Consider the following 27,070-nt stretch of genomic DNA (forward strand, 5'->3'; position numbering starts at 1 on the left):
TTATAGGTTAACACAGTTTGGTTTTTAGTTGAAAAAGAATACAGAATATATTAGAATAGAATAGAATAGAATAGAATAGAATAGAATAGAATAGAATAGAATAGAATAGAATAGAATAGAATAGAACAGAACAGAACAGAACAGAACAGAACAGAACACAGCACTGGAACAGGTGCCCAGGGACATCAGGGAGTCTCCGTCCGTGGAGACATTTCAAACCCACCTGGACACATTCCTGAGTCACCTGCTCCAGGTGACCTGCCTTAGCAGCAGGGTCAGACAGGATGATCTCCAGGGGGTCCTTCCAACACCACCCATCCCGTTATTCCAGAATGAGACATTTGGTTACAAACCGTGTACCAAAACAGGTTTTATTTCACAGCATCTTCATTTCACAGAGGAAAAAAAAAACCAAACAAAATAACCAAGAAAGAAAAACCAAAACAGCCTACAACTCAAGACTTTTAAATAATGGAATATGACAAAACTAGAAGAGTTTTTGTTTACAGGAAAATGTACAGGCTCCTTTCAACAGAGTTCTCCGTGCTGAGCCACCCCAGCAGCACCTTCACAAAGCACCGGACCCCGCCCTCGGTGTAAACCTGTTTCTCTTCAGAGCAAGACGAGTCAGGCTGTGCAAACGTAAACCGGCAGGTCCGGGTCTGGCTTTGGGTCCCGCGCTGAGTGTGTGACCAGACAAGGTCCTGGCAGTCCTTTGCCACATGGTGGCAGCTTTTAGGTGAAAAGAGAGCGATTCCCACACAGGGCTGCGAGCTGCGCTCTGGGAACGGGAAAAGCAGAGGCCAAGCGCACGGGGTGGGGCTGGATCCCGGGAAAAGGGCCGCTCCTGCAGACACAGCGGGCTCCCCGTGCACAAGCCCCGGGCTCCGGGCAGCATCAGCCCAAGCTCTGCCAGACACGGCTGGCACAGCCCTCGCTGCCCTGCGTCATCCTTGGCCCGTGCTCCCCAAAGCAAGTGTGTGCCCAAGCCAAGTCCTAGAATGACTATCAGACAACATTCAGCTTTCTGTAATTTAATGCTCCTTCATCCCAATTTGTTCTCCTGGAAGAAAACAAAAGCTTGCCGGTTTTATGACGTAAACCCGCAGATTCTGGGAGTGTAATTACAGCCCAAATGGCCACTTGAACTAGACAAACTTCCACTGAATAGAGACTGCAAAGTGCTGCAACCCAAAGTGCGTTTTGTTCCCTTGGATGGTGAGAAAGCAAAGTTAATTTTGTTACAGAAAACTCTTTATACACTAAATAAAGAAGTTCCCAGAGGAATACACGTTCAGATTTCATTCATACTAATCAAGCTGTTCTGTGAGAAATTTCTTTGCTCTGTTGTACCTCTGTCCCCTCCACAATGCTTTGGGAAGTGGTGGGCCACCTCAGCTGGCTGCACCACTGTTTGCTAATTTTGGAGGCACATTACACACTAGATGTTTAGTACATCACAATTTCTGCATGCAAGGACAGTTATATTCAGTAGAAAGTTTAACTAGTAGGCAATTTTTTTAAACCTTTCGGAAGATTAACTGGCAAGCTTATTGTCTAAGCTATTAGCTACCATCTCACTTCTCGAGACTGGAAAGTCCTTCTGTGTTAAAGAAATCACAAGCATATTAAATTTTACACAAATAATTTGAAGCTACATACAGCTGAACACAGTTACAAAAGGTTTGACAGTCACTGTAATTATTATATATGAAAAATACACTTTGAGCCCCACGCAGAGAGGAAGGGGCTCCAGTAAAGTTTGCTGCAATTCTAATGAAGCCAAATTAGCTTCAGACAAAACACAGCTGAAGAGAAAAGATTCAGCTTTGGTTTTGGCTACAACCAGTATTTAAATACAAGGAACAGGAATTTACATTACTTTACATATTGGATAGCAAGTCCCTGACCTCAGCATGAGGCCTGGTAGTTTATGAGTCAATCTTAAATTTCAACTTTCTCAGCTGGAATAACCAAGTATCAGTTTTGTTCCTTGCAAAACAGACCCAGTAACTTGTATCATAATATTGCTTCAGAAAATAAACCCAAGAGCCAATACCACAGAAGGTTCCAGGTATAATGAAGAATTCATTCCCAACCTGGATACTGTAAAAATAAAGGAAGGAATAGCCGAAGAGCAGAGCAGTTATTTGAGCTCTGTGTATGCACTAGAGGAGCTGCTGGGCACCAGCCAGTAGTGGCTGCTCAGATGTGCAAGAAATGCCAGTTTTGTGAGGACCATCACAGTGATGCAACGCTTGGAAGAACAGAGAGTAAAAAAAGTAGCATTTTAAATACCGAGCATGCTTTGTTTCATTGGCTTCAGTTGGCAGCAGTAACTCTACTGGCTTCATATTTGTTCAGATAAGACCATCTATAATACAGTCATCCTAAAAAAAGGTGCTTGTTTCAGGCTATGGAACAGTGAAACAAATAAAACCCCTAAATGATACATTTGACAGCAAATTGCTCTTAGTCAAGTGCTCATCTTTCACTCAAGAGTGAATCAAGAGGGCAATCACTTCCCAGCTACCTCACTCAACGTGTGGTACTTCATGACAGGTTTTCAAACCACTTTTCATTCTAAAGTAAAATGTACATTTTTAAGGTATTTATAGCAAATAAATTGAAATGGAGTAATTTCAATCTCGCTACTTACAGATCATAGAATAGATGCTCTGTATATTATTAGTGCAGATATACTGGCATTGTTTCCCTTGTATGCAAGGCCAATGCAGGTAAAGAATAAATGGCTATACAAATTCAGGATTCCCCACTAAGTAACAGAACTAACTTAAAAAGCACTGGTACCAGACCAGCCAGTTTTAGGCACATCTTTAAAAAAATAAAGTATGCATTTCATTAATGTAAAAATGTGAGAAGGTTCTTAGAAACATCTGAACTTTATGGTGCACTGGAATGGAAGTGATGTTCCTTCAGTTTCAAGGAATACAATAAAGGCTTAAAACAAAACAAAAGGAAAAGAACCAATACCATAGTATTCTTCATAGGGAAGAAGAGTTTTAGTAAAACCAGGAAGATAAATAAAGGAATAATAAAGCAGCCATGACAGCTGACTGGCGAATATTTGTGCTTTAAATGTCCAAAAGAAAACAAAAGTTCAATAACTCTTCTCGTACCGTCCCCCAGCTTTGGCATCTGTGTCCACGAACCTCGACAGTCCCCAACACCCTGCAGCCTTTCCCAACGAGCTGGAGCCAGTGGCACCTCCACCAGCAGCATCCTGGGATGGATCCCAGCACGGCTGGGATGGAGCTTTGGTTAGGACTGTTGTGTGAGCCGTCTGTAGTGAGGTAAAACCTGGTTCTCAGGGAGATACAGAGCCAGTTCCAAAGCTACTAGGACGGTGAACTCGAAACCGATGAGATCCCTTCTGTTGAATCTGAATCTCTCTTCTAGTTTCTGTGATGGTGGTAACAAAGCAAAACACAGGAGGGGAGAAAGAATCAGTTAATCCAGGTGATTTCAAGGCATTGTTAGATTAAGTCAGTGATGCACGGCCTGAGCTGTATCTTCAGAACCAAAACCAGCTTATCAGCTCAGCTGTGACACCCACGCAACAGTTACTGCTTCTCTGGCAAACATATGCAAGTGCAAAAATAACTTTACTGCGGGATCAGTAAGACACTAGCCTGCACCAGGCAGATAGTTTTAATGAAATAAAAAAAAATATAGCAAGGAAGGGCCCTAACGAGCCATAACACTGGCTGAAAGAGCTGGTCTTCCCTGCAAGCACATGCCACAGAAAACCTTGCATTTAATCTTTGCCTAAGAGCTAGGGAGGAGGTTCTGACAACAGCTGGAACAAGGCTCACAGCACTTACATCTATTAGGTGTTTAACTTCGTGTTTCCTGAGGTCGCTGCTGATCTTGGCTGCGAGCAGAACACAAGCACCAGCACACAGTTTGCGGTTCTGTTTGTTGAGTTTGCCTTGGAGGACGAGCTTCTCAAAGTAAACATAAGCCATGGAGACAGTCACGGGCTCCAGACTGCACTCCTCACTCAGGTTTCTCATCTCTCTCTTTAAACTGGGAATAGGAGAAAAGACACCCCGCCGCCCAGACATGACAGATTTTATTAAATGCTGTAGAAATACTGCAGCACAGCAACTCAGAGGAGCATATGGGCAAGAATTCTATTTGGAAAACCATGACAAGTATTATCCTAGAGTGGAAAAGCCCAGCTGGCAGCAAGCTGGTGCTGATGCACAAACTGATTTCACCTGGCTGACAACATCCACCGTGGCAGAACAATTCCTCATCTGCCCATAAACACCAGAGCTTAGCTGCCTCACTGACACACAGGCTATTGCTGTAGGGTTCCTTCTGGGCTCCCAACCTGGCCTGTGATTCATATCATAAGAGTGAACCACTCTGGCCTACAGAAAACCACATCAGAGCCCTGCAGATGACAGCAGCTGCTGCACAGAGACCTGTCTAGTACACACCTTGTGTAAGAACCAGGTGTGAGGGGAAGGCAGCCTGCTCTCCACACTTCCCACACAGCCAGCCCTTCACCTTAGCACTTAGGCAGGCTTGGAGGTGGATGGTTCCTCTCAGGGCTGCCATTCACACTGTACCTGCATGATCTCTGCACAAGCACATTGCTCTGAACTGCTGCAAAGAGAAGCATGCAGGACTCGGGCAGAACATACTGCCCATGCAAACCTTCCCCTGGAGCTGAGCTACACCTGGCCCTGCTGACTCAGCAGAATCGTGTTTAAACTGGCTATTTCAACAGGCTCTGATTGCATTAATCTCCCTGTAACACCAGCAAGATTACAGCTCTCTGAAGGTGCAACAGTGCATCTTGGTGAGGAGTGACCAGATGCATTTACTCAAGGATGAGAAATTCTGCATGGCCTCCACAAAAAGCTTTTCTTTACCAAGTCTCCCCAGATCTAACACCCTTTATCCTACAATCTTGTTAGAGTCTGTGGTCATCAGTGAGTCTGGTAATTGAAAAGCAAAAATAGCCAGAGGGCCCAGAAAGCCAATCCAGTTGGGGTGGGATTGCACTGCAGCCAAGCAATCAGGTTACAAGTGTTTGTTTCAAAGCTAATGCTACTCCACTGTTAATTGGCTCCTAGTGTTAGTACACCACAGTTGGTGAAACAAAACCCTTGAGGTGGAACTCTGAAAACCAACTGTTACCCTTTCTCAGCATCCTAAACATGCCAGTACAGGGCTGTCATCCTACAGCCAGCTCAACTGACAACAGGAGATTAGTGTTTAATCATATATGCTATTAATAGATTCAGTATTTGCTCCATACAAGTGCAGCCTCAGACAGAGTGGATGATGTTCTTGTTTTTCAAGGCTTATTTCTTACCTCCTAATTTTGCTCAGTGTCAACTTGATATGAGGAAACTTCTCTCTAAAGGTTTCATTCATATCCTTTTTAAGGTCTGAGGGTTTCACATACTCTATGACTGTAGTCTGAAATGCAAGAAGCAAAATTTATCATTTGTCTTGTGAACAGGATTGACAGACAAACAACTCTTCCAAAAACACTAATGCAAAGGCAAACTTGAGTTTTATTATTCACGATTTAACGTTTCTGAAATGTCCCAAAGTTGAATCCCAACCATATACAAGGCCTTTAAAAAAACAGTAAGCAAATGGGTTACAAGAAGTAAATGACAACATAAACACAAGTGTCAGGTTGGCCCTTGACAAGCTCACTGCACAAACTCACCTGTTTGTATTTTTCCTGATCAATTATCAGAAAAACCACTTTTTCTTCCTAGAGGAATTTTTCTTCCTCAAAAAAAACTCTTTATAGGAGGATCTGTCAGGCAGTCTCTCCTCTGTTCAGGTATGCCAGTCACTCACCATGTAAGAGGCAAAGATGAGAACACGTTTATGTTTTCCACAGGGCCACTGAGGATCATCCAGAAGATTTGGATCATACTCTGCAGCTTCTCCAGCTTCACTTCCTGAAGGAATGAGGAAAGCACATTGGGTCCCCAGATAAAGAGACTTAAATTCCCTGTTTCCTCCTTAAAAAGTTTTCAAATAGCAAACATTAAGTGTTGGCAGATCTCACAGCAGAGGCAAATTGCAGCTACAGGCACATGTTTGCATTTCATAAACTCACCAGTCACGAATTAAAACGATTAAATAAACTGTACAAACTCTCAACCACACACACACCATGCCTGACACACAATTTTAGATTTAGTGCAAACTGAGTTTGCATCTACAAATATACCCAGAAAATAACTGCCCAAGACTGAATTCTTTTGCCTGTAGTCTAACAGCAGAGTTGTCAAGTTTGCTCTTTTACACAAGAGAAGGGATTCTTGGCACAAACTCTGGCTTATGCATTGTTACTGTGCTAGAAGGCAAGGAGAACCACCTGGATCCACGCACACCAGATGTTTCTTAGCGAGTAATATAAAACTTTACATTCCTAAGGAAAAGCTCTGTGCCTCCTGAATGGCATAAACAGAACTAGGCCAGATATATGGAGGATGTAAGGAGTTTGTGGAAGCCTCAGTCCTCAGGCTCATCACCTGCACTGCACTAATGAGCAGCAGCACCTCCATCCCAATAACGTACTGACCGCTTGCAGTCGTCTCAGACAAATCTCTGCCTTTTCTGCTGCATGCACAAGCGATGACAGAGCTGGCTCCTGTCCTTACCAATGTCTGTCCCTGCTGGTATCGTTTTTGCTGCCACAGGTTTGTATCTTGATCCAGGAAGACTCCGGGGAGCACTGGCTCGACACGGGGGAACAGCACCGTAGGCGTCGGCTTTGCGAACAACCAGAGCGTTGGTCGGGTACAAGAATTTTGCATAGGACACAACCTGGGAGAAGAGAAAGTCATAGTGGTAATGGGGGGAAATTTATTGAAAAGCTTATTTCCAGACATCTAGGATTTTCCAAATCAGAGTCCCTTAGAGTCTGGATTTGGGAGTGGGGACCTTGGAACTGTGGGACGGGAGGAAGGGAAAAGTTGGATGAGGCGTGCCTTGTTTCCACAAGTTTAAAGTGAAGTGTAGAAGATCTGGTGGGATGGCAAAGAAAAGGCGAGAATCACGAGTAAATTCTGGCATTATAAATTTAACTAAAGCAGTATGAATTTCATCCATATTTCTATCAAAACTTCACTCACACGTTGCCTCAGACAGCAAATCAACTCGATCCTCCAGAAACAGAGACAGAAGTGATCATAAGTTTCACCAGCCTCCTCAGAAGAAGCATTATCACAAGCCACAATTTCAAACTATGGGTCTAAAACTCCCACTGCTCTGAAAAGCCACAGCTCTCACATAATGGATAGCAAAGCACTGCATAAATTGATTTGTCCCAGCACGAAATGGTCCCGGGGTGAAAAAAATCAATGTCCTTACCTTGCCATCAGCACCCAGCTCTACTCCTTCCAGTCCAAGCACCATCTCAGTAGACACTGAAACTCCCCCAGAAGGATGTCGCTGTTTCTGTCCTTCCATTTTCAGATCACTAAATGCAGGTAAGAAAGAGCACTATCAAAAAATAGCTTCCCATGGCAAACACCAACCAACACCACCAGGCCAGAGTTCTCCTTTGGAAACAAGCCAACCCCTCAGTGCCACCTCCAGGACAGCATTCATTTTTAACTACTCTTTTCAAAATGTGGAGATGTTCATTAACCAAAGAATCAGATTTCATTTCAGTTTAACACAAATCTACCAATCTAACTATTGAAAGTAAACTGTTTTTAATATGATCTTTCTGCACAAGACCACGCAATTCCCAACCCTCTAATGTTCAAACACCTAACAGCAAACACGATTTACATTACTTGCTTTCCAGGATTAGAAACCTGCCTTTCAAGTGCAACTTTGCAAACCCTGTGCACACAAACTCCAGTTAGAAATGAAGCTGGAGATCTCTGTGTCAGCGATGGCAGCACATGGCTTTGTCACCAATATTCCAATAGAAAAAAAAAAACGGTTTTCAAGTGAAGAACTGCCTCGCCAGCTTGCAAGCAGAACAGCACAGTGCTCAGAACAGCTCTGAAAAAGCTCCAGTGACCTTGCTGCTTTTCTATTATGTGGGAGAGTATTTTCCCATCAACTATTTATATGGCACATATTTGCATACAATACAATTCCCACCACTAAGCATCCGTTTCCTTTGTCCATAAGTTACAGACAGGACAGAAGTGACAACACAATTGTTTTGCCAGAACAGAATTAGTGTTTTCTATGGTATATTTGCAGATAACAGACCTTCCCAGAATGGACTTAAACTTCACAAGGGACTGAAGAAAGAAGCAGGGAAATCCAGTTTGTGGGTTTTGTTTCTCATAAATGATCATACTGACAGCTGTAAACAAAAATGTAGTCCAAACACTAAAAGCAGTGTGGATCAGTCCAAACTGTTTCTGTTTTTCTTAGGTTGCAAATAGTGACATTCATGGCTAAAAGCTGAGAAACAGAAGAGTATCTTTAACTTATTTAGGTGTAAATTCACTATAAACCCTTGAGGATTTCCACTGAAGGCAATAGCATCCTTCCCTGAAACTCCCTGTGCTTTTTTTGCTGACACCATTGTTTGTGGCTCTAAAGACAGTTCATTTCTGACCACTTTAGGAGTACAGAAAACCAACACAGCAGCCAATCACATTATCTGTTCAAAGTTGATTTCAGAGCTTTCACAGGACTGGAGTGCTTGAAAATGTTAATAAACACTGGAAGAAAAGTCTGCCTTTTCCACTATTTTTCTCTTGGAGCTTGAGTGAAGACTTTGACACTTGTGGTAGTATCTGGTTTTACTGCTCTGACAGCAAGCTCTTGTCCTTACACATGAATGGCAGGTTAAATAGGTTCACTTGCTTCAGAACAGGAGACCTACAAACCAACCACACTCATTTCAGAAGATGTTTTGAAATAGCAGAGCAGACAATTCACAAAGCAGTTGAGGAGACTCACCTGATCCGTAACCCCTCCCCGTAAGGTAGAATAGAAAACGCCACACACAGGGTTCGTTTAGCACAGATCAGCACTATCCTGTGGGCAGATGGGGAAAGATCAGGATTTGAATTAAGATCCAGAAGTTAAAAACCAGCTTTTTATGGGGTATTAACAAAAGGCTCTTCTTATCTTGCTCTGCAAGTCATAGCTACCTCTATGGATTTAATGTTTTCACAAAGCAGCAGAAGAGCAGCGGTTCCACGCTGACCCTGCAAGTCCTTGGGGCTCTCTGTCAAACCTCAGTGTTTAGGACCTGCCATCACCTTGGGAGCTCCTCAAGGGAGATCCTAGTCCTTAGGTATATATCTATATTTATGTAATTTTTACATAAACCTTGTGAAAAGATGTAGATAATACTCTACATTTAGATGAAACCTCGCACTTCTATTAATAATAAACATAAATGCAGCCTCCCTTTCTCTTCTGCTCAGCAACCATGAGCCAAGAATTTGGCTAAACCAAGTCATTCTCCTTAAATCCTCCTCAGCTCTGACCTCTCTGTGTGTCAGAGATAAGGAAAGTGAGGGAAATAAGAAAAGTGAGAGAAGAAAAGAGAACGATTTAACCTCCTTAGAGCAGGATGGCAGAATCATCAGTGTATCGCTGCAAATGTAGCAGATATGAGCACCTACTGCCTTTGATAGAAGTCTGGATAAAACTAACAAGGCCCCAGGGGCATCCTCTGATTCTCACTGATATTAAATGTCTTACTGCGTGGAACTGAAGGCTGCTTCCTATTGCACACAGGTACAGGGGGAACCTCGATCTCCACACGTTACCTGCTGTTCTTGGTGTCATACTGCCTCATGTTCTTGATGAAGTGCATCTTCTTCAAACTTTTGTGTCTTGGAGACCCCGATATATGCTTGGTTCTGCAATGATGAGAAGAAAAAACAAACAAAAAGAGCCAAATCTGTTAAGTGTTCTGCGACAAAATTCATGCCAGTTGTATGATCAGATGGCAGCACTAGCATGCAGGACCTCAGATATTGGCGTGGAAGAGGGTGGAGGGAGGAGAGGACTGCATGCAACGAGTTGAGGTTAATGCTGCTTTTGAAAACAAGTACCTTCGTACACTGGCATATTCCACTATGTCTTCTAAAAAGTCTAGAGAGCAGCGCTGGGAGATAAAACGCCTTCTGCAAAATGTACAACACCACGAAGAGTGAACAGCATTAGTTCATGGCCTCTGAGTTTATGAACTGCAACAGATCTATGAGCTCTTAGGACGCACGGCAGGTTTTCTGGATTTTTGTTTTGTTGTTGCAAGAGTGCTTAACTAAGAGTTTAAAATTCCTTAAAAGGCCAAGAACTTGTCTATCCCTCTAGGACCCTTGAAATACATATTTATACCAACTTCATCAACAAGACCATTCATTATCTGCCACACAGAAGAACACCTACCTATAAGTTAAACAACTAAAAAGCTTCCAAATACTAATTTAAAATCTGACAAGAATGCCACAAAAAGACCTCCCCATCAAGGCAGGGGAATAAAATCACTTTGTATGAATTTAAGTCCAGATACAGGTATATCTGTATGATGACCAAACATCTGTGTGCTTTCTCCATTCAGAACAGCTGTCTCCAGCTGCAGGAGTCGGCAGACTGAGAGTCTGTGACTGCAGCTCAATAAAACTGACAGATCTCTCTGAGAAACAATGGAGAGGGTTATTAGAGGAAGCAAAAAGTATTTGGCACCCATGTGAAGTCTCAGAATGGATGATGCAAGAATAATAGCAGGGCTCATGTGAGTTAGTGTAACAGTAATAGGATATTACGTTCAAGCAAAAAAAAATAGACTTTGCCAAAGTAAGATACATTACTATTGTCCAAGTCAAGTCTTTCTTTGTTGGTGGAGATTTACAAATGAATTGTGCAACTCTGACTGCAATTTCCATAGGAACAATGCACTCCACCAGCAAAATGCTGACACTACAACTATCAGAGTCCACATTTGCTGCCTGTTTAAGCATACATTTGTGCTTTACTTTTAGCACGAGGCATGTGTGCTCAAGTCCAAGGTTTTCTTCCCAAGTGACACAGAAAGTCAACTAATGGCCAATGCTGCCATGGAAGCCAATGTAGAAGAAGCACACGAAATAAAAGCTGCAGGACTCTGGTTTGACAAGACCAGCTTCTGGCAAAAAAAAAATAAAAATCAAACCTCAGGCTGCAGCAGAGCAGACTCTCAGCTGCACTGTTCAGGCACTCTTACAAGGAAGTAAAGCTCAGAACTCAAACAGGTAGGAGGATGAAAAATTAGTGTCCCTTTCTGCAAACACAAGGGAGGCAAACCCTCCCACAGGACTAACACCTTCAGTATTGCTAGAGACTGCCTCCTACAAATCCACAGACATTAAGGTGCAACTGAAGAACATTCCTGGCACAGCTTCAACACCCTCCACCAGCACTTCAGTTTTAAAATTATTACTGCTTTGCCGCTTTTCAGCAAGAATGGCACAGAAATGTTTAACACTGTAACGTTCACATGGTTCTCCAGTCTAATCTGGCATCTAAAATTCAATAAAAAACCCTTCATGAAATGAGGAAGTAACCGCAAACCTCCTGGCTGTAATGCAGTTGGTAACATCCACAGTCTTCCTCCCCTCCCAGGGGAGACCTGGCTGGATGGAGACAGAAAGACGCCGTGTATGGCAGGCAGAGGAAAAAACACAGCTAATGCCAGTGGGCACTGGTACAAATAAAGCACGTAGTTCTGTGAAAGGCTGCTTGGTGTGAGCAACAGGGTGGATTGGGAGAGCCACGGCTAGATCCTCACTCCTAACTCCAGGGTGGAGCCTCATCCAGAGTGTTACACCTTCTGAATACCCCCTTGTTTTCCCAGTAACAGGAGCGCCAAACACCTGAACCCAGAGCAGATCTGGAAGTAAAACCCTGCTGCAGTGAAGATCCCACCCCTTGACTCAGAACCACAATGACTCATCCCCACTCTGCCAACAGGAAACTTCATTTTTAGCTACACTTGTAAATAATTTCTGCCCTCAGCGAAGCTGTCACCTTGGAGGAATCCCTGACGCTGAGCCACACGCTCTCCTTCAAATCTCCAAACGGGATGTACGTAAAGAATTCTCACTAATCCAGAACAGTTTGTAGGCCCAATCCGACACTTTGCAGCAGCACAGCACCCTCAACATGTTCTGAGAGTCACTAGTGCAGCACTTGGAGAATGCAGCAAAATTTGACACTTTTCGAGTAGTCTGCACTTATAAACATATGTACTCACACATATTTGCTTTAGTTTGAGTGCTCTTCTCATGCAACCAACTCACACTTGCACAACAGGCCGCACAGGGTCACTCCAGTGACTGCTAACTTTGATGACAAAAAAGATATCAAGTCACCTATCCTGTGCTAAGCAGCTTCACCTAGGATAACACTTCTGGCTATGGTCCATGGAATTCGAAGGATTTTAAGTGGTTTACACAGTGTGTTTGTTGCTGAAAGCAACCTAAATGCTAAGAATACCAACCCCTCTACATATGCTGAGTTATGTTATGCAGCCTTACCCATGTGTGACCTGGCAATTAGAAATTGAAATACCCAATATTAAAATCTTCATGGGTTCCATGGAGCAGGTTGTAATTCCAACGGGAGTTCAAACACGCCTGCTTGCCAGCAGGAGCCATTGCTCTGACAGGCTATGGAGGGTTTGGGTGTTTGTATGTCCCTGACCAGGAGCTCATTTTGGGGTACTTCCCAGCCTTTTATTCCAGGAGCAAATAAAGGCCAAAGCAGGACACTCCCAGACCATTAAAAACAGCAACTGTGTTTACAGAGCCAGCACCTCCAGGGGACCCAGCAAGAGCAAAAACACACAGAGCACATGCCCAGAGATAAGGGGCTATCAAGTAGAGGAATTCTGGATTACGCCTTGGCTCATTATCTCCATGTGCACACACGGGCTCACACAATCCAACACCGCTGCCAAATCCCTGACGAGCAAAACACGCACTTCAAAAAAGCCTACAAAAAACGCTTATGTTCAGAAAAAAACCCCAACAAATTCTCTTCAGAGCTACGTTTTGACTCCTGCCCTGCAAAGTGGTAGCCAGCCCACACATTTTATTCTTTCTGATGGGTCTCCCACTGAGGAAACCCAATGTTTGAGCTCTTCCAGCTTCAGAGTTATCCTCTTCTGGTCCTGCCAGAGTCCCAAGTAAAACTCTCTGCAGAGGCTGGACACTGGATAAGCAGCAGTGGGATCCCCAGCCCCGAGGCTGACACAGCTCTTAAGTGCTCCCAGCAGGACAGGACACAGCTAAGAGCAATCTATGTATAGCAATGGTAATCCCTACACGTCCTGTCTTATGAATGGAAAGGAGAAAGCTTGTTAAGTCATTGCTCCAGATTAGAGAACGCTGACCTTTCTGATGGCTTGCCAAGGGTTCTTCTCCCTCTTCCCACTCACACTGGGCTACCTGCAGATACCCAGGAGGGCAGGGGTAAAGCTTTGGGATGTTGCTGCAGCTGGAAGCGTGCAAGTTGACCATTCTTTAGCAGGTACTGAATGTAAGAGATGCTGGCCTTGTGCTGTCAGATGTGGCTTCAGACACAGACAAGCCTCGTCCACTCCTGTTCCTGGGCCGCTAACAGTCCTCTAAGGCACTCCCTTGGGCACCCATGACCCCAGCCTGCCCTCACAGATTCTGCAACAAAGTTGGGCCTTATAGTACTGGGCCTGCCAGTGGCCGATGGTCTTTCTTAAGCCTGTGTGCAGCTGCCATTTGGCCACTTTGAAGCTTCTTTCCATTTTGCCGTTCTGGTTCCTGCATTTCTGCAACAGCAGGTGAACAGACCAGCTGGTCTCCTGAAGGGTAAAACTGGAAGTTTCTGAAATCTCACAGTGATTCTCCCCCATCCTGATTAACCCCCATTCCTCTCAGGCACAGGGCTGCACTCTGAGCCTACCACACAGCCAGAGTTCAACCAGCATTCAGCTGTTTCCCCCAACGCAGCAGCCCGAGTTCATCTTATGCTGTGATCCCTTTTCCTCATCACCTCCAGGATCACCCAGCCCTGCAAAAGGAGTGTTCAAAGATGCTGTCAAAGCTGCACATGGCCCGAGCCCTCCTGCAAGGATGCAGCAGTGTGGATTTGCTTCCAGCGGAGCTGCATCCATGGCCCTGCTGATGCTCCGTGCACACACAGGCACACACCCCAGGCACTGGGCTAAAATTAGCAGCAGGGCCAATATCCTCTGTTGCTCTTTAACCATTCGTACTGCTAACAGATGAGTGGAATAGTGGAGGTCAAGGATTTTTAATTACTGGGTAAAATTAGGGCCTAATAGAATTTGGTTTCCTGTTTCTCACTTGAGTTTTATTTTAATATGATGTCCCTTTGTTAAATGTCCTTTACAGGCCTCAGTATGACCACATCTGTCAAAAGGCTGAGTTATTAATATAACAAGGAAAAAAAACTGTTTATTGGTTTTTGGAAGCACCAGCTTAGAAACAACTGTCAAAGGTAATTTGCACAAGAAATCCAGATCCTAAATCTGTTTACAACAGGAAGATATACCTGTCAGCTTTGTTTTTCCAAGACATATTTTAAAGTTTAAGCAGTATTGTTTTTATTCCTTACAGGCAAGACAACAAACAGATATGAACTGTGCTTGGGCTTCACTAGGTAAAATAGAGGCATTGGGGGATTAAGAAAGCTACTCCTCATATTTAAGCTTACTTTTTAGCAGCTGCCATTTCTTCTGCAGCCCAGGAGACATTCAGTGATTCCAGGCTTGCATCCCAGAGTGTGTGAGTGGGAGCATTCCTGCTCTGCTATCAGTGCCCTGTGCCTCACCACCCTCGGCGCTCACATTAATGAGTTTCCTGCTCAAAAGCAGATTGAGTACAGCTCACCGATAGCAACAAGTTCTCAGTAATTAAAGCCAAAAGAAGCCTGAGACTGCATTTACACTGAATCACATCAAAACCATGTCTTTGGTAAAACAAATGACTTCACAAAGGCTCTGTGCCATGAAGTGCCCAGCACTGAGCCGGCCACTTTCATGGGTGGATGATTTCAGCTCAGATGTTCCTTGAGAGGCAGTGGCAGGGAAGAAAGACACTTTGCATCACCAACAGTAAGTGTACAGCTCAGTGCTCCTTCTTCACAAAGTCGGCTACTCGCTGTTTTATGGCACCACAAATGTGCCTTTGGATTGCAGACCACCATCCCAGGAGCTCTTTGACATTGAAGAACCAGCTTGCCAGAGAATAAATACAAGTCTCACAGCAGGGCTAGTTTATTCATCCAGTAATCTTCATTTTAAAGGGTAAACTGAAATCAGCCACATCAGCATGAAAAGTACTTTCAGGCTACAGAGCAGGTCCCTCTGTGAGAGCCCAGGCTGAAGGAGGAGGCCTAATTCCTTCACCTTCGTGCTCCTACTCAAGGTTTGTTTGCAAAACTGAAAGGGCACCAGGGGCTTTCCTGCTGGTCTCCAGCACCCAGGAGAAAATCCCGCACTCTCCAACCCCAGTAAAGCCACATGCAAGGGAAGAATGTGTCACACAGCTCGTGGAATAGATGAGAATGAGCAGAAATGAAGTATAATTTGAATGAAGGTGGAGGCCGAGTAAGTGGGAAGCTCACTAAGCCTGCAGAGTTTTAAATACTAACATGGAAAGAAATTAGATAATCTTCAGAGCAGCTGCTACTTCATTGCTGATTCACAACCACATATGATTAAGACCTAATAGAGAATGAGCTTTATATTCATTGAGTTTCATAAATCACATTGTTTTGGTGCTCAGAGTGTTTAGACAATGCAAGGAGAAAAGAATGCCTTCCAGTAAGTATTGTGAAAGCCCAGCTGTTGCAACAGAACCACCAAACCAGATGTAAGGTTTGCTATGCCCATGGCCCTCTCCTAAAGCTCACTCCTAAAAGCCCTTCTCCTTCTCACAAAGCAGGCTAGATGCGCTGGCCAGACCACCACCAGCATTTCTCCAAATTTCTCCCAGTTTCTGGAGGTGCTCACAGCTCACCAACCTTGTTGCCCCCTGTGCTTTGTTCTCTGCCTACTCAGCACTGAACTGCTGACCAAAACAGGCACGTGAAATGCAAAGTGTGTCCTTGATGACGCTGTGGGCATTATGCTGGAAATATTCATGCACTTCACTGAGAGATGATGCTGTCATTTCATCATGTGCCTTGCTAAATAAAAAGCCTTCAGCACAACAAACTCCCAAGCTGAAAAATAAAGGAAGAAGGGGAAAAAAAAAAAGTGAAAGAGAGAAGCTCTTAACTCGGAAGGAGAAAATTAAAACTGGTGACTTGGAGGAAACCCAATCAAAGCAAGTTTAGAGAGGTCCCACAGCGTTTTTATAGGCACCTGGTTTTTCCCGGTGCATTCAATGCACAGTGAAGAGGCTGTAGCTTTACTAGGGCAAAATTTAATGCTTAAACTGCAGCAACCACAACACAGCAAGTGCAAATCTGTCCTTGCTGTTGAGCAAGCAGCCCTGACCAGCAGCAGTTCAGCCCATGCTGTGGGGACTCCAAAATGAGCCATCCAGCCAGCTCTGAGGCAGGTCTGCAGCTTGGGTACCACCACCTGAGCAAGAGCTGGCCCAAGAGGAGCATCCCCTGGAAAAGAGCCCCAGAGTTTTAAGGGCTTGGTATGTCTTGTGAAACAGAGGCCCAGCTGAAGGTTCTTCCTTTAACACCTTTCCAGGGAATGGGTAGATTCCTATTACAGTAGGTTACAGTAATTCCAAGTGAATTCCAATTAAAGTAGGTTAAATACACAACAGCTGTAAACCAAAGGTCAGGAGTTTTGAGGTCTGTCTGAAGAACTGGGTTGGCTGAGTGGCTTTAGCTGAGCACCCTTGATCTGCAGTCACCTGCTCTATCAACAATACCTTGTGCTCATTAAAAAGCCCAAATTTCATTGTGCATTTTTAAAACTCCAACTACAGAGCCAGACACCTTCAGAACAGCCTTCAAAAGAAGGCTCAAAAATATCTTCAAGCTCGCTCAGCCTGACAGCCTCACAGCTTTAACTGCTTGACAGATGGAAAACAGGAGAGCACAGTATTTAATAGACTATATATTTAATAGACTATATATAACTAAATAATTACTTTTAATATACCATACTGTAACACTCCTACAGGACTTGCTCACCGGAGGTCTGAATGGGATTCCCAGAATTAAGTTACTCTGGGTTTTATATTTAATTTAGTAGCGTTTTCATTCTTGCCTGATGAGTCCTTGACTTGAAGCAAGACAACATCATTCTGGCCACCCTCTTCACCTCCAGCAGAGAGGAGCTTTGAGCTGGAATCCCAAAACCCACTGCCAGGCCTCCCGCACCATCGCTCTGAAAAGCTGCAGAATGCATCCACAGGTAAAATCAGCTGCAAGAACAGTTAATTGTGCACAGAGTACACCTGCCGGGAGAGCAAAGACACTTAAAGCCTCTGGACTGTCTAAATTGAAGGGGTCAAATAACCTTGGTGTTGGAAGTGTCTCAGATTGCCTGATCCAGACCCATTCACAGGATACAAGGACGTGGATTTTCTGATCTCCAAGTCTCCTGCCAGGCATACAACTTACTTCTTCTGCTTAATATACCTGGCTGGGAATGCCTACAGGTGGCTATAAAACACTTAATATTGGACATATGTAATTCACCTGCAGTCAAGAATATGAAAGAAATCTGCTGAAGCAACCTGGGGAGGAGACTGCAGCCTTTACATTTCAGCTGACTTTTAAAGGAAGTTCAGGTTTAGAATATGCTCATTTTCAGCCTCGAGCAGCACATCCCAGTCTACTGTTCACCTCTGAAAGGTCAAAGCTTGCCATCTTTGACAGAGCTAGCTGCTTCCTGAGAACCACCATGTGCCCAGCTTATTCCAAATTAGGTTCAAAATTTAAACCAAGATTCTTTATTTCATCCATCTCAATAATATCTGTTTATTAGAAGAGAGGTTTTTATAAAAATATTTATATTGCTTGAAGTGACAACAGCAGCTAGGCTGACAGTAGGACAAAACAACACATTAACCACCATAAGTATAAAATCCTGACGAAGCATTTCTGCTCTTCCACCCACGGAACTAATCTGATCACACCTATGTCAGCAATCTGGCATCCAATTAACACTCAAAAGCAGAGTAGGTCCAAAGTGTTGCTGTTATCAACTACTGTTTAAACTCCCACTTTCAAAGTGACCTAAATTTGCTGATAAATCAGAGATGACTGAGCTATCACGAACACTCAGTTCAGCTCCCTGACCACTGAACTCCAAGGACATTAAAGCATCAGTCACAAATAATTTAGTCTCTGTGTTTATTCTTAGGCCCAGCAAAATGCAGCAAATTATGGCAAAACCAGCTGCTTTTACATTACACTATAATGAAACCTCAGAAGCACAACAAGTATTGACATTCAGGGCTGTTGTTTCTATTTTTCATGCCTTCATAACCTGGCTATTTCCAGGGCTCTCTGCTATCTGTGTTTCCCCAGAAAGCTCTGCCAGTTTCAGACCCAGCTGCAGAAATTCATTAAAAATCTGTGAATGCCGATTTGTTCCCTGTTTGCTGCCTCCCTCCACTGCTTTCTGTGAGGCTCGTTCTTTGAAAGAACAAAAGAACAGAGCAAGATGGAAAAGGAGAAGGAAAGAGGGATGGCAAGCAGATCAGGCAAGCTGGTATAACACAGCCTTGTAATTTAAGATCCTGTAAACAGAAGATTCCTTAGGTAAATGAAAGTGGAAGGTTAAAGTCATTAAGTTTATAATGCTCAGCCAGCAGCACAATGAAACACAGCATCCAGATTCAAATGGTGCCTCCTCTGCTAAGTTTCCATCCTAAAGGACCTGACAACTATGGAGGAACTCCAGGTTACATCAGGTGAGCAGATCTCTCGTTCCCTGGGCTGTGCTGCGCTGCAGATCCTGCCTGTTACCAATAACTAACCCCAACTCCAGAAGAGCTGGCATGCCCTGCCCTGAGCCACGCTGGCCGGTCTCATCAGCTCCTTGCAACCCCTCAATCAAGTCAAACAAGATCAAGTTTTGTAATAAAACTCTGCCCAGTGATACTGTCAGCAGATAGAGATAGAGATACTGATAGTAGATAGAGATCTCCATGGATCAGGGCAAGCCTCAGCACAACGAAATGCTCAGACTTGGCACAAGACTGGTCACTGAACACAGAGGGAGTCTGGAGACCCTGCAGTCAGTGATCCTTGTGCATCTGAGGAAAATTCAAAGCAGCTCTTGACTGACCCAGAAAGGACTCTGAAGAGAACAGCTGCCTGAAGTGGGCACCAAGGATGCAAAGTCCAGGATGGCAGTGCAGACCCTACTTCCCCCTTCCCTCCACCAGCTTCACTCGCCTGTACCTCTGCATGATGCAGGCAGTTAATGATCTAGAATAGCAACATCCCTGTATGGCAAAACAATCCTCAGACTGCCAAGTCCCAGTAAAAGCAGATCCATTTTGTAATTGCTGACTTTGGAACCTTGGTTTGCAAACAGCTCACCCAACACAGAAGGGGAAGGAGTAAAAGCACTGCTGTCCTGAAGGACATTTCTCCGGTGATTCCCTGAATTCCCTGGTGTATTTACAGCGAGATGCCTCTGCTCAGTGGGGATGGAGAGATATTCTGTCACAGACCAAAGCATGAAACTGTCCAGTGAAAAATAAAGCTGTAAGTCCCTCAGCCTGTAAGTTGACAGTGAAATTGTCATTACAGAGGGATGGTCCATTTCACCCACTCCTGCGCCCAGTGTGACTGGGATGAGGTACACTGGGCCCAACACAACTCCACAGGCAGCACAAAACTCTCCTTTTGTCAGAAGATGTGTGTGTCCATGTAAAGATGTGGATCTTCTGTCTGATGGTTTCAGCAGATGTTTTTTTTCTTTCAAGAAAACCAGATGAACTCTCACTCCAAATCACCCTCAAAAGTAGTATGCAAACCGATCAATATAATATACCCTTCCAGCCAAATCTTTCAAGCAAAAAAATCATGATTTGTCATTACTCAGACAGAAGCCTTTTGATTCCCTTGATTGCCTCTTGCATTTCTCTCTACCTTTTATTTCTGATTCACCATTCGTTTCAGCCAGATTGATTAGAATTACTGTAGTGGAACAGCTCAAACCTGATGCCAAAGAAAGAGGCAGGAAGGACATCAAATGAGAAGATCCTAGGAATATTTTCTTAGTGTCCTATTGACTTGGCATGGGAAGGGAAGGATCATCACTCCAGAACCCCGCACGCACAGCTACAAAAAGCAACGAAAGCCACATCCACAAAGGGAACTGTGCTTTAGAACTCTTGATGCAAAACTTGCCCTCAAGAGCTTTGCCTACAATATTAAATCAATGCAATTAAATCACAGAGCACCTCCTGTGCTGGCTTTTGTGGACTAGGAGTGGTGGGTAGGAACTGTTCCACAGCAACACCTTCACTCCAGGTTTTCCTGCTCAACAAGCGGCACAAAACTGCACAATACAGGGCAGCCAGCTGGCAGCCACAGCTTCAACGTCTCCAACAAACAAGGAGGGAAGGGTCTCTTCCATGAGAAGAAAAGCAGTGAGTGGTAAATAACGGTTCAAGAGGAAAACATCCCAGGAAGGAAAACACATGAGGACCTCCCCATATTACTGACAAACAATTACTTCTCTTCAAATTCACCTGAAATCCCAAGCTGGAGATACACAGGACATCTCCAATGTGAGATACACACTGAAAGGGGATACCCATCAACTGCATTAGCAAACTCCCCAGCTTTAAAGCACTGCCAACATCTCTATTTCAGTTCACTAACAAAGCTCTCAAAGCCACTGTAAAGACCACGGAGACTTAAAGCCTTTGGTACAGCTGCCTATCTGCAGGCTCAGAGGGCCAGCTCACTTTACAGAGCTGTTTATGCAAGAAACGGCCTGAAAAGAGTTCTTTCAGAGCTCAAATCCCCAAGATCTGAGCAAGAGCCTGCCTTCCAGTCGATTAGAAAACCAACACTTTGAGCCTGACAAGAAGTCCCTTGGAAATGCAGTGGTAATCCAGCTCTGAAGGACAGAGCATCCTCCCCCGAGGCTGACTCCAAGTTCCCTGTGCACAAGCATTCATTAACACACAGTTGCAGAGACAAGCAGCATAGAGCAGGAGAAGGCACGACACCAACAGTGTGTGGCCGGCGCACGGAGGAAGCGTCCTGCCTAGCGCTGACCCTACGAGTTTCATCTGGAAACAGAGAAATGCAGAAACTGGGCTGGGGAAAAGCAGAAGGCAGGGTTCAGGGTAGCGCAGACCTGCAGACAGAGCCTCAGCGAGAGATCCCCTCCGCAGATCCCCCTCATCCTCCGCTGCGCCGGCCGGGGCATCCTCCGCGTCCCCGGGCCCGAGCGGCGCTGCCGAGGCGGCGGCAGCGCGGGCCGGGCGGCGCTCCCCGGCCGGATCCCCGCGCACCTCTGGCCGGGCCGCCGGGGCAGGTGCTCCCTCCCGGGGCCACCGCGGGGGCCGGCGCCGCCTCCCACGGCCGCTCCCCCCGGGGGCGCCTGTTTCCCATGCCCCGCTCCCCCCTCCCGGAGCCGCCGGCCGGCTCAGGGCCCTGGGAAAGTCCGGCTCTTCCCAGGCCCGCGGGGGTCCCGGCGCTTCCCACGCCCCGCGGGGTCAGCGCGGCGGGGGCGGGGGCTGTGGGCTGGCCCGGCGAGCCCCGTCCCCTCACTCACCTCTGCCGCTGCGCCTCCAGCGCGAAGCCGCCGCCCGCCGCGCTCTGCGTGGGGCTCAGCAGCCCCGGGGCGCCCGCCTTGGGGGCCGCCAGCATCCCCGGCAGGGCGGGCGGCGCCGGGGGCGGCGGGCACAGCGGGCCGCCCAGCAGCAGCTGCGGCAGGAAGATGCCCCCGCGGGCGGGGTCCGCATCCCCCTTGGCTCCGGCGGCGGCGAGCGCGGGCACGCCGGGCAGCAGCAGGGCGGGCGGCGGCTGGCATACGGGCGGCGGGGGCAGCAGACGCGGGGGGGCTCCGGCCGGCTCCGCCGCCGCCTCCTCCCCTTCGCCCGGGCCGGCGGGCAGCGACGGCTTCTCGGCGGGCGGGCAGGGCGGCCGCCCGTCCAGGGAGATGTTGTTGAGGAAGAAGAGGGCGGCCTGCCGCCGCCGGGAGTCGCCCCGCTTGCGCGGCGGCGGCTGCTCGCGGGGCGGGCGGGGAGGCGGGGAGCCGCACGCCGTGGCCGCGGCCATTCTCCGAATGAGCCGCGGCCGCCCGGGCGGGGCTGCTGGAGCGCAGCGCGGCCGGCAGCTCGCGCGCCCATTGGCTGCGTCGCGCCCGAATGCAAATGAGACCGAGGGCGGCCCCGCGCCCATTGGCTGCCCGCGCGAGGCCCCGCCCCCGGCCCGCGGGGCCGTGCCGGGTCCTGGCGCCGCCGGCGCGGGCAGCGCCGGGAGCCCCGCGGGGTCGGTGCGGCCGCGGCACCCCGGGCCCTCCGCGGCCTCTCCCCTCCCTCCCTCGGCGACTTCCCTGCCGCAGCCACGAGTCCCCCGTGTAAACACCCCTCGTGTCCCCGCGCGACCACCCACCGTGTCCCTTTGTGTTACTTTTAGAAAACTTCTCCTCCCCTCATCTCCCCATCCGAGCCAGCAGAAACGCTGGTGGCCGCCTGTTCCCAAGAGGTCCTGCCCTTCCTGGAGGCAGGAGGTCACATCTGCTAAACCCATCGCAGGCGTTTGGGGACGTCAAAGCGCTCCTGTAAAAGCGGATGGAGGTCGTTGATCCTCTTGCTCCATCCCAGCGGACCCGAGCCTGTGGCTGGCAGGGCTGAGGTGGACCCCAATCCCCGACCCCGAGGGCGCCGACCCCCGTGCACAGCCCTGAGACTCACCGGCAGCCCCGAAGCCCGTGCGGAGGGATGGATCCCCACGCCTCCAGCTCCTGAAGCAAAGCCAAGGCAGTGCTGGTCCTGGGCCGTATATGGGCAAGGCAGACCCGGGGCTGGGAGGACATACACTTAGTATTTATCTCCACAAAGTGACTCAAGGCATCTCTGTGCAATACGTTGCTTCCCGGACCGGTTTGTTTATATTGCAAGGGGTAAACATTCCCCTTAGGCACTTGAACCCATGTCTGTCGCATCCTGGGATGATGCTGTGACCGCCTGCCAAGGCAGAAAGCTCTGCCCTTTCCTTTCCTCGGGGGAGGATGATGTGAAATGACAATGTCCACGCTGTTGGGCCTGGAAGGGAAGGTTTGGGGGCTGTGCTGGGTGTGAAAAAGCCTTTGGAGCTGAGAACAGCAGTGCGTGGGTGCTGGTGGCCTCTGTCTTCCTCTGAAACCGAAATGAAGCCTTCCCATGCTTCCCACCTCTCATGCCCTGAAGCAGCTTGTGCTCCCAAGCAGGATTTTGCCCACACAGTACATATTTTAAAGTACAGTCCAAATTTGCCATTCGAGATGTTTGCCATTAAAAGTTGCAATTACTGTATTTGCAACACTGGACCTTTAGAGTGGCGAATGCTTTTGCCAAATAGGTTTGAAGACACCACATGATAACTCTTAATATTGCTTGCAGTCTACACCAGTGATCAAACTGATGTCTGATGATATGGCCTGAAATATGGGCACTGAGTAAAAGATAGGTTTTGAAACTGTCCTATAAAACACATACAGGTTCTATGTCTTTTCATATGGCTGTTTCATAAGATTCTTTTTTGTATGCTGTTGCAAGTGGGCCATCAACATATCTTATAGTATTAGTAACATATAATAATAATAATAGATTAAGATAGGAGATACAAGACATTGTTTTCTTATAGGCTTCCATGAAAAATCCTACAGCGGAAAACAAACTCTGCCCTTAAAATCCCAAGAACATGCTCAGCATCTTATACTATTCAATATAGGTCAGACTTTGAGCCTAAATAATTTGGCAGAACCATTTCATATCACAGCTGTGGAAAAAATAGTTTGGGATAAAAAGGAATTAAAATCCTTCCTGCTGGCAAGCTCATCAAATAAGCCAGGGGATGAATAGGCATGGGAACCTATCTAGGCTTGCTGCAAACAATTCTCTAGAACCCAAGATTGGATTTTGAAAAATAAATGTGTGGCTTTTTTCTCATTCTTTCCCTGTAAAAATAGCTGTGGGATGTAAATCGTCCCACTGAGTCAGCGCAGAAAGGAGCAGCCTCCATGGCTTAGTGGGTTGCTAACTTCAAAGCCGAATTTAGCGGTTGGAACGTTGCTGCTGTTAATGTTGGGGAGCTTTTATCTGTGTCTGACAACTCACAGTGTTCGAGTACAGTGAGCACTGCGCTGTGTTTCAGAGAATCTGATGCTAAAACAGACGAGCGGCACATCAGCATCGCTCCCACAAAAGGCAGCGACTGGGTACAACCCTGAACAACCTTTTCTCCCTGTCTTCTGCAGTGAGGGAATCCCTGGAGTGGGGAATGAAGGAAGCCGAAGCTCATGTATGTTCTCTCATTCATACACAGGGATGCTGCTTTGGAGAAAAGCTGGACTCCCCACCCTGCTGCTGCACAGCAGCTTCAGGTTCTGGCTGAAGCCTTTTCCAACCTTAACCCCACGAAATCCCTGGACAAAGAAAAAGGCAGGCAGTTTTGCATTTACAGCAACATTATTGCACATATGTAAAATGTTACTCTGAATCACCAATACTAAACTCATGCTCATTTTGCTCCTGGAGCTTCTGCTCTACCTTAAAGGAAGCCCTGGGTTGTTTGGATACATGTCTGAGCAGTCAGGGGCTGCTGGAATAAGGAGCTGGTGTGAAACAGGACAAGCCTGCAAATCCTTATTCCAATACTATTTGGGGAGTAGAGTCGCCAAGGTCACAAGGATTTTTCTCCATGCAAGAACTGCAGGTTCTGGTCTAAGCATCTGATATGAGACAGCATTTTAAAGTACTTATGTGGGCAGGCTGTTATATTTTTTGCAAAATCATGGCCCTGAATCAAGCAAAGATAAACAGGTCATAAGTATATTTAGGCTGGGAACCAGAAGTTCAGCTTCTAGTTGGAGGAACTACTGGTATTAAGATAAGGCACCAGAAACTGCTGTACACTTTTTTTCAGCCTAAGCAGGGTGGGAATGTGGGTCCAATAGACCTTAGAGGGACCAGGATACTCTCTGGAAGTCTGGGAGGATGACACAGAAGTGCAGTGTGCATCCTGAACTTACTGTCCCTTCTCTCCTGAGCAGGCTCTAATCCTTGTCCCAAATTTCCTATCCTAGTTTATCCTTTTTTAAATTTTCTCCAGCAATCAGCACACCTCGGGGCACCAGCCCTCTTTGGAGCACAGCCTCTCACTCACCACATCCGTATAAAGACCAGCCACTGGACTTTTGGGAGTTCACATTCCCCTAAGCTCACTTCCTCCCTCTTCTTCAGTCTGTCCCAGAAAACAGTCGGAGGTGCTCGTGTTACTTATGTAGGGAATGATGAAACCCTTCCTAACCACATTCTCGTGTTGGACCACTCCTGCTCCCTGCTGGCACATCCATCCCATGCTCTCCTCCTGCATCCCAAACCCGTGAGGCAGGTTTGACTCAAGCTGTCGGTGCAGCCTGCGATGGTTTTAATCTGCCTCCAGTGGGTTCCAGTTAGAAGTCCTGGTTTCCTTAGGCTGCTGCTGGAGCAGAGCAGCAGTATTCCCTGCTTTGGATTGCCGTGTGCTCGCCCTGGTGGGTGACACAATCCTCTGCTCTTGCTGCATGTTCACAGTTAGAGCAAATCAGCTGCTGCACCTCGGGAGGCAAACATTGCCAGCAACCCTGTGTGCCTGGGAGAATGACTCGGGTTCTCCTGCTTGACACAGAGTATTTAAAAGACACACAGCTGGTTGATTTAATCATATCCCTCTGCACTCAGAAGGGCCCTGTGCTCGAGTCAGGAAAATGTTGTGTACTGTTTACAGGAGGATTGGTGTATGAATGGATCAAACTCTCTTCCCTGAAGCACATGGTGCTGCACTAAACACTGTGATTAATAAATCAATAATTTTCATGGGAAAATCTTGGAAAATGTGCCTTCTGGAGAGGTCCCACTGGAGTTCAGCGCATCCAGCAGCAAGTTTGGTATGAGCAGGGTGTGCAGCACAGCCTAGGGAACTCCTGAAGTGTTGGTGATAATGTTCCAGGCAGAACAGAAAGCTGTGATACCCAAGGGATGCGAGTGGAACTTGCATTTTGGCACAAAAATTCCCACAGTAAACTTTGCTCGAGATAAAGGAGCAAAGGAACTCCCCAAATCTCTCCCTTCCAAGAATCACTACTGCTTGCTGGATTTGCTAAATCTATCCACAACTCCACAGCCTCCTTTCAAAAGTGTGAAGACTTGTCCCTATGCTGTGTTCTGAACACCCAAGCTGTCCCTGTCATGTTCTCTCTGAGCTCCTGGCTGGGAACTACAGAGCTGCATGTGAGGCTGCCAGGCTCCTTTTTCTGCCTTTTTCACACATTCAGGGCACATCTGACCCTGGGAAGGACCTGCACAAAATACCCATCCTACTTAAATCCCCAAAACAGGATTGAAGTAAGAATTCAGTAATGCTTGGAATGAGTTTTGCTGTGGTGGACTGAGGATTGAAGCTGTGTTTCCAAAGCCAGCACTATAAATGGGCACTGCTTACAGACCAGATAGCAGTTAAAAAACATTTCACTGCAGAGAAGGTGGTGCTCAGGCTCATGAAAAGGGCATGGATTAAACCACCTTCAAATTATCTACTGCCGTGAAGGCAATGCCACAGCAGAAGGTTGTGAGGGGGAAGAATCTGATGTGCATATCTCTATTTCAGGAGCTTTTGGATCCTGCATTGCAGCCAGCTGAGTTCCCAGCACAGTTCCCTCTTGCTTTGGGCTTGTGGGACTTCCTACCTTTCCTGCCTGTCTCCCTTACACATGCAACAGAGGAATCTTTGCGTGGTGAGAGATTTTTTTTCCACTGAGATAGAGATTTTATACTCATGGCTCAACTTGCACAAATTTGCTTCTTAAAAAATTTTACAAATTAAGCCTGGAGAGAAACAGAAAATGTCATTTTACTCATGAGTTTGGTGTGAGGCTGATGCACAGGGAAGCCTGGAGGGT

The 27,070-nt window shown here is 46.5% G+C and overlaps 1 protein-coding gene across 2 annotated transcripts; it reads right to left on the reverse strand.

Annotated features, from left to right (window-relative positions):
• Positions 1–357: 357 nt before the first annotated feature.
• On the reverse strand, positions 358–22,206 carry CABLES2 (Cdk5 and Abl enzyme substrate 2). 2 transcript variants are annotated; one of them, XM_066198960.1, is made up of 10 exons: positions 21,701–22,206; positions 10,053–10,124; positions 9,765–9,857; positions 8,944–9,021; positions 7,381–7,489; positions 6,669–6,834; positions 5,857–5,960; positions 5,354–5,460; positions 3,846–4,050; positions 358–3,423 (listed from the first exon to the last, which is right to left on the reverse strand). In XM_066198960.1, exons 1-10 carry the CDS (start codon positions 22,204–22,206, stop codon positions 3,283–3,285), a joined length of 1,581 nt encoding a protein of 526 aa, XP_066055057.1. In that variant the 3' UTR covers positions 358–3,282. The 2 variants fall into 2 exon arrangements, with proteins under 2 accessions (XP_066055057.1, XP_066055056.1); XM_066198959.1 differs by lacking the exon at positions 10,053–10,124.
• Positions 22,207–27,070: the final 4,864 nt, after the last annotated feature.

This window comes from Chamaea fasciata, unplaced genomic scaffold (assembly GCF_029207755.1).
Source record: "Chamaea fasciata isolate MVZ Bird 193981 ecotype frontalis unplaced genomic scaffold, bChaFas1.0.hap1 SCAF_17, whole genome shotgun sequence".
Taxonomy (NCBI): domain Eukaryota; kingdom Metazoa; phylum Chordata; class Aves; order Passeriformes; family Sylviidae; genus Chamaea; species Chamaea fasciata.